At 42.4% G+C, this 7,639-nt stretch overlaps 1 protein-coding gene across 1 annotated transcript; it reads left to right on the top strand.

Moving 5' to 3' along the window:
* Positions 1-44: 44 nt before the first annotated feature.
* Positions 45-7,633, top strand: TRMT112 (tRNA methyltransferase activator subunit 11-2). The gene is made up of 4 exons (XM_069968278.1): positions 45-248; positions 5,063-5,164; positions 7,269-7,361; positions 7,446-7,633. The coding sequence occupies exons 1-4, from the start codon at positions 174-176 to the stop codon at positions 7,545-7,547; spliced, it is 372 nt and encodes a 123-aa protein (XP_069824379.1). The 5' UTR covers positions 45-173; the 3' UTR covers positions 7,548-7,633.
* The last annotated feature ends 6 nt before the right edge of the window (positions 7,634-7,639 follow it).

Raw genomic sequence — 7,639 nt, 5'->3', positions numbered from 1 at the left:
ACGCATGCGTATGACGCTCGAGTACATTTTTTTGAGGCTAGGTGGTAGCTCCACCCACTTTCGTCGGTCGCCTAGTGAATGGGGCGGGGCTTTGAGCGGTCAGTGAGTGTGGAAGAACAGCGACTACCCGGAAGTAGTTGAAGAGTGAAGCACGTGGGTGCCGGTACCGGAGAATGAAGCTTCTGACGCATAATATGCTGCGGAGCCACGTTAGCGGCGTAACGCGAGGTTTCCCGCTCATCATCCGGGTATAACACTGGGTTGTATGTTGTGTCTTCTAGTATCCCAGCCTGATGGGGGTTGTAGTGCTGCTGGATAGCCTCAGGTTGGGGAACACTGACAGCCCTGGTTATTATTATTGTGTTCCTACAAAATGGAGCAACTTTCCAAATACTATAATGTCCTTTAGCTGTTACCTGGAGAAGGAGGGCGAGTCTGTCACCGAGACTCTCTGCTCTCTACATGAGAGAGAGGCCTGGGAGGACAGAGAGAAACCTTAGGACCATTACCCAGCTCACATGGGCTGGAGAGAGAGAGAGTGCAGATACAAGGCAGTGTGCGGAGGATGGTCATACAGGCAGTGTACAGCTATAGGGAGAATAGAGCTGACACAGAGTAACACTACCACCACACAGTATGAGCCTTAGGCTGGATTCCTACAGTCCATGATACACTGAGCTCTGGAACAGTCTTTGCTACCTAATTGACACAGCTGTATCACCACACATGGGCTTGGATTACAGAACTAGACCGAGGCGGGGAGAGGGGACTCAACAGCTGGGAAGCCCCGTCTTGGTGACACTGTCACCCTAGGTACAGACAGATAAACAAAGTGGAACAGAAACATACAGGTGCTAGTGCTTACCGTATATACTCCCCCCTGGTGTACACACGATTAAAACCTGCTCTATAGATATTTTAAAAAAATGAGGATCTTAGCAAAGTATATGATCAGAGTGTACATGTCACCACTGTAAGGTGTCCTCAGAGACATGGTCCTACTCTAGCATTCTCACACTAGCAATGGCCTCCCCTGGGCTAACAATAAGGGTACTATTACACCAACAGATCTGACGACAGATTATCTGCCAAAGATTTGAAGCCAAACCCAGGAGTGGATTAAAAAAGAGGAGAAATCCAGTCTTTCCTTTATGACCTGTTCTCTGTTTATAGTCCGTTCCTGGGTTTGGCTTCAAATCTTTGGCAGATAATCTGTCGTCAGATCTATTGGTGTAATAGTACCCTTAGCCTACATACTGAGCGGAAAGGAGCCAAGTAATCTCTTTTTATAGCACCCAAGGACATGGGTGGAGTGCAAGCCAACAGGAGGTAGCCACACCCCCCCCCCCCCCCCCCCCCCACATACATCAGCACTTGGCCCATGTCTTGTGGGTGTTATTGTAGGCTTGTTGTTATCCTAGGAGAAGCCATTGCTAGTGTGAGAATGCTAGAGTAGGGACCGTGTCTCTGCGGGCGCCTTACAGTGGTGACATGGTACACTCTGTATGCTCAAATAGTTTATGATCCTCATTTTTAAATATCTATAGAGCATGTTTTTATTGTGTGTACGCGGGGGGGGGGGGGGGAGTATATACGGTAAGCGCTTGAACCTGTAGGTAGCTGTTGCACTTTCTGTTTTTATGTCTGTACTTAAGCCACTGAAGTGCTGCTAATTTTTGTTGTTATCCTAGGCGTCTCACTTACCGAAAAACTGCAACTGAGGCTCTGTCACTAAGGCCATCTAGTCTTTACTTAAAGGGGTTATCCAGCGTTAGAAAAACATGAAAACAAGGAAAGAAAAGCCTGTGAGCAAAACTTTGCTCATTCAAAATAAAAAAATAAAAATACATTTTATTAAACAAGTAAACTATAACAAAAAACACAACGTATCTTTTGCATAAATCACGGCCATTTGCAACAACGGCTGTGATTTATGCAGAAGATACCTTGTATGTGAATGAATGGAATCCCGGCTGAAGCGTTTACACATAGTATATGCTCTGGCCGGTATTCCAACCGGCCACACAAAAACTGACATGTAAGTTTTGTGCCACCACTATTCATTGAATAGCGGTCGCACAGACATGTCAGTTCACACAATGGAGCATGCGGCTCAGGCCGCACGCTCCATTGTGTGCAACGGTGAATTAGGATGTGGGTGCACCCGCATCCCAATTCAACTGAAATGAAGAACATCTGGCAGTTACTGCAGTACCGACCGAGTCTTAACCGACGCCAGCCGTTCTGTGACACGGCCGGTGTCATATGACGTGTGAACTTAGCCTTAAAATACAAACTCTTATGGTGCGTTTACACAGGCAGATTTATCTGACAGATTTTTGAAGCCAAAGCCAGGAACGGACTATAAACAGGGAACCGGTCATAAAGTAAAGACTCCGATTTCTCCGCTTTTCAAATCCATTCCTGGTTTTTGCTTCCAAAATCTGTCAGATAAATCTGCCGGTGTATACGCACCATTAGAGGGAGCTCACGGTAAATCAATCCTCAAACTGGAAAGCTTATCAGTCAATCCATGTGCATATGGATGACTATTATATACTTAAATCCATAACTGGTAAAAAGTGCAAAAATAAAGTGCATGTTTGCAAATACAGGTACAAATGTCATATACAAATATTACATGAAAATATGCCAATAACTAATCTTGCACAGGCTAGGTTCACACTGCGTTTTCAGCATCCGTTTAACGCATCCGTTTTTTACAAAAAACGCATGAAAAACGGATTGCAAAAAACGGATTCATTTGTGTGCATCCGTTTTTCCATTGACTTCCATTATAAAAAAAAACGGATCCGTTTTTTTTGGCGGACCAAAAAATGTTGCTGACCCTATTTTTCTGGACGTTAAAAAAAACGGATCCGTTAAACGGATGCTGAAAACGCAGTGTGAACCTAGCCACAGCATGCCTCAATAGAAAATCACACCAACCAAGATGACAAGATTGAAATAATGTAATAATGTAAGTCTGTGGGGCCCGAATGATTATGCAGGCACAGAGAGAGAGAGGCTCGTTCTTATGATTGGTATGGGTCTGAACACTTATGACATGTCAAAAGTTTTCTGTGATGACAGTAACACATTAAACAACTGGCACCCTTTTCTTTTTAATAGTGTCATTTTACAGTGTGTCTAAATATGAACCAAGTTTGAAAACACTTGTGCGTATAGCTTCAATGCAGCCTATACATCTCCATGGTTACAGACCACAGCTTAACGTTGTGTAGTCAGATCACATCCACGCGCTGAGGGAAAAAATCTACATGTAGATTGACTTGCTGTAGGGATTTGAAATCCACAAAATGTTGCAGATACACTGGAGGTTATTTCTAGAGATGAGCGAGTTTACAGTAAAAGCGGAATTCAGTCATCAAGAAATTCTTTCTTGTTGCTGCAGATTCATTGAAAAATCCTCAGCTGCAAACTTTTAAAGGGTTTATCAAGGATTAGAAAAAACATAGCTGCTTTCTTTCAAAGCAGAACTACCCCTGTCCTGTGGTGTATGGTATTAAAATTCAGCTCCATTCACCTCAGTAGAATTGAGTTGCAATATCAGGCACAGACTGAGGACAGGTGTGGCACTGTTTCTGGAAGTATCCATTGTTTCCCGGACAATCCTTTTAACACAATATATTCTAATGAGATAATCTGCATTAAAGGAGAAGTCTGCGAAAATTTTTATTTGAGTATTATATTGCCCCACAAAAGTTTTACAAATTACCAATATACACTTATTACAGGAAATGCTTATAAAGTGCTTTTTTCCCCTGCACTTACTACTGCACCAAGGCTTCACTTCCTGGATAAAATGGTGATGTCACGACCCGACTCCCAGAGCTGTGCGGGCTGTGGCTGCTGGAGAGCATGATGGCAGAGGGATGCTCAGTGTCCCTTTAGTGCCCTGTGTCCCTCAGTGTCCCTCTGCCATCATCCTCTCCAGCAGCCACAGCCCGCACAGCTCTGGGAGTCGGGTCGTGACATCACCATTTTATCCAGGAAGTGAAGCCTTGATGCAGTAGTAAGTGCAGGAAAAAAAAGCACTTTAAGGGTACAAACCCACTTGACGTATTTGCTGCGTGAATCAGTGTTAAAAATAAGCAGGCAAAACGCAGGTTGGCTTTATACAATTGTTCTGTGTTAAAATACGCAATTGCGTATTTTTGAAGCATGAAGCTACATGCGTTTTCACTGATGCTTTGCTTACAACAAGCTTCACGCTTCAAAAATACGCAATTGCGTATTTTAACGCAGAACAATCGTATAAAGCCAACCTGCGTTTTGCCTGCTTATTTTTAACACTGATTCACGCAGCAAATACGTCAAGTGGGTTTGTACCTTAAGGGTAAATTCACATGGGCGTCTCGCATAAGAAATCCGCAGCTAATCCGCAATACACATATTAATAATAATAAGAATAATATGTGCATTGCTGATTAGCTGCGGATTTCTTGTGTGAGATGCCCGTGTGAATTTACCCTAAAAGCATTTCCCTTAATAAGTGTATATTGGGGATTTGTATAACTTTTGAGAGACAATACAATACTTTAATAAAAATTTTCACTGGACTTCTCCTTTAAATCAGAATCTGTACAGTTTGATGCAAATTTATGTATGGAAATGCTGTGTAGTTTCTGGTGCAGAACAAATTTTATTTCTGTCCTGTGTAAATTTACCCCCAGAACATATGACCCCTTTGACCTTGCTACTGTAGTCTGAAAACATGACCCTAAATTATGTATACAGCACAGTATCATTACTTGTAAGGCTGATGGCTGTTTTGTTACTGAGCAGTCCCCCCCCCCCCCCTTATTTTTCTTTGCTTTGATCCTGTTTTTCTTTTGATAACACAAGACCTGACTAATAATAAAGTCATACTGCCCTACCCGTCACTTTCACCCCCTCCCTTCTGTGGGAAGCTCTGTGTCCTAGTATGTATTTCCTTCTTCCACCACTAGATGGCGGTGTCTTAGAATTGGAAATGAAATCATTATAGCTGCAGCTTCACTTTATAATGTATATTGTGTTTTGTCTGCTCCACTTTTAGGCAGATGAGGTGAAGGTTAACTCTGTGGACTTCAACCGAGAGTTTGTGGCACGTATGATTCCTAAGCTGGAATGGGAGGCCCTGGTGCAGTCTGCAGAGAGTGTGAGTAGCCTACATTGTATGTTACATATGCAATTAGCACAGTAATCTTTTTATCATTTCCTAATTTTTTGCTACATTTATAGCAACACCACATAGACTGATATGTGTTCTTGGTATCTTTTTTTTACTTCCACGTTATCATGGTGCATCATGGTGTTTACAGTGACCCTCCACCTGTTAGCCTCTACTCTTAGACTGTGTTCACACAGACTAGAAACACTGCATATTTTTCACTGCAAATTTGATTTACGGTGGCAGCAAAGTAGATGGGATTTGTAGTTTGGATTTTTAAACACAACAGCCAGACAGTCTAAACTTAGATTTATTACAGGGGTTCAAGCTGTTTGCTACATATGTCGAATTTTAGACTTTGTACATCAGCTGGCTTAAAGGGAATCTATCAGCTGTAATTCATGTTTCAAACTGCTGACACTGTTCGATAACTGTTAGGTCAAGGAGACACATGGTACATTTTATATATCCAGCTGTGCTTCCAGAATGTAGAGATATATTTTTATTCTTTAGTTCAAAGAGGCTTTTCCAAGCTTCTAAACTGCTGCAAGCTGAAATGTCTCGTCCCTCCCCCATCCCTGCTTGATTGACACCTTGAAGCTGAGTCCCAAGCGGGGTCAGGTATGGGAGGTGCAGCAAGAAGGTCTTACAGCTTGCTGCACCTTAGGAGCTCCGGAAAGCCTCTTTGACTCTTCTTACTGTAGAATAAAAGCATTTTCTGTGGTCTATAAGCATAGCTGTATATATGAAAGAGGTTATCCAGCGCTTCAAAAACATGGCCAATTTTGCCCCACTGTTGTCTCCTTCAGGTGTGGACAGGTCTTGTCTGGAGACAAGAACGGGGCAAAAGTGGCCATGTTTTTGTAGCACTGGATAACCCCTTCTCTTCTAGGGGGTACTCTGGCTATATATATATATATAGCACTGTCCCACTTCAGTCATTGATTGGCTGAGCGGGCTTTCACTGCCAAGATTAGTTCAGCAGGGAACCCGAACATGCAGGAGGACCCCGGGGGAGCGTGGTGAGGTAACAGTAGGCTCTTTATTATGTTTTGTATAAGGGCAGCGATTTTTTAAAAATATTTAATGGGCCAGAGTACCCCTTTAAAACTGTGCCAGAGTTCTGGCAAGTTTTTGGTTCAGTGTTTCTCTTATTTAGAGAAGCCACGAAAAATGCCTAAAATTCATAATAAATGTGGGGCAAGTCAGGTAAAACACCATTTTTGGTGCAAATTACGCCTGAATTATCAATAATCTGCCCTAGTGATATTTTTATTCTACACTGTAAGGGTCCATTTACACAAAAAGATTATCTGACAGATTATCTGCCAAAGATTTGGAAGCCAAAGCCTGAAACAGACTTTAAACAGAGATCAGGTCATAAAGGAAAACCTTAGATTTCTCCTCTTTTCAAATCCATTCCTGGCTTTGGCTTCAAATCTTTGGCACATAATCTATTAGATAATCTTTCTGTGTAAATAGACCCTAATGTATTCTGGTCCCAGATCTGCAGTGGAAGTCCATAACAAAACTGCACTATTTGGTGTGGATTATTAGCTGTGGATTCTATGTTACATCAAATCTGCAACAATTATTTTTCTTTTGGCCTTCCCCTTAAGGAATCTTGTGTTCCCTGCTTAATGGGAGTGCAGGGAAAGTAATGGTTGTCTGTTTTCCATGGCTGACTAGCAGCTCACGGAGACACCAGGTTACATTTTGTGCTACTTTTCATCTACACATGCACGACTGCGTATCCTAGTCACCTGAAGCGACAGGTACGCTGTATAGGGCAACTCATGTTTGTACAGTAGGTCTACATAAATAGGAATTGATTTTTTCATTATACTCGGTCAATTCTGATGACAGTTTAGACATATTGCAGCCTGACCTCACCACTGCATGCTTCTGTCTGGATCAATACAGAAAGTAATGCTGCCCCCAGGTCTATAGACATCATATGTACTGTATGTCTGACCTAATTTGTATACACTGCTTTGCTGTCTTGGTTTTCTGAAATGTACCCAATAACATTGCTGCTGCTGTGCTTGGTGTATGAGAATACCTGTAAGTATTGTCTCCTGTCACATTACAGCTGGGGCATGGCTTGGGCCTTCCACGTGAACTTCTTTCTGGATATGAAGATGATGAGGAGTTCTTGAAGAAAGTTCACCATGTATTGCTGGAGGTAAAACACCCTGATACAAGAAGAACACCAGGTGGGCACACACTGTTATACCTGTACACTTATTATCTTCTTTCTGCTCACTAGGTTGAAGTTATTGAAGGTGCCTTGAAATGTCCTGAGTCTGGCACAGAATTCCCCATCAACAGAGGAATCCCCAACATGCTTATAAATGAGGAGGAGTCCTAAGTATCTGTTCTGTCCCATGCCCTGTAAATATTTCACCCACCATTACTTGTTCTGTCCGTTCCTATTAAACATTGTTTGTTGTTGGATATCTG

This window comes from Dendropsophus ebraccatus, chromosome 4 (assembly GCF_027789765.1).
Source record: "Dendropsophus ebraccatus isolate aDenEbr1 chromosome 4, aDenEbr1.pat, whole genome shotgun sequence".
Lineage (NCBI taxonomy): Eukaryota > Metazoa > Chordata > Amphibia > Anura > Hylidae > Dendropsophus > Dendropsophus ebraccatus.
This window is presented reverse-complemented; position numbering and strand designations above follow the sequence as displayed.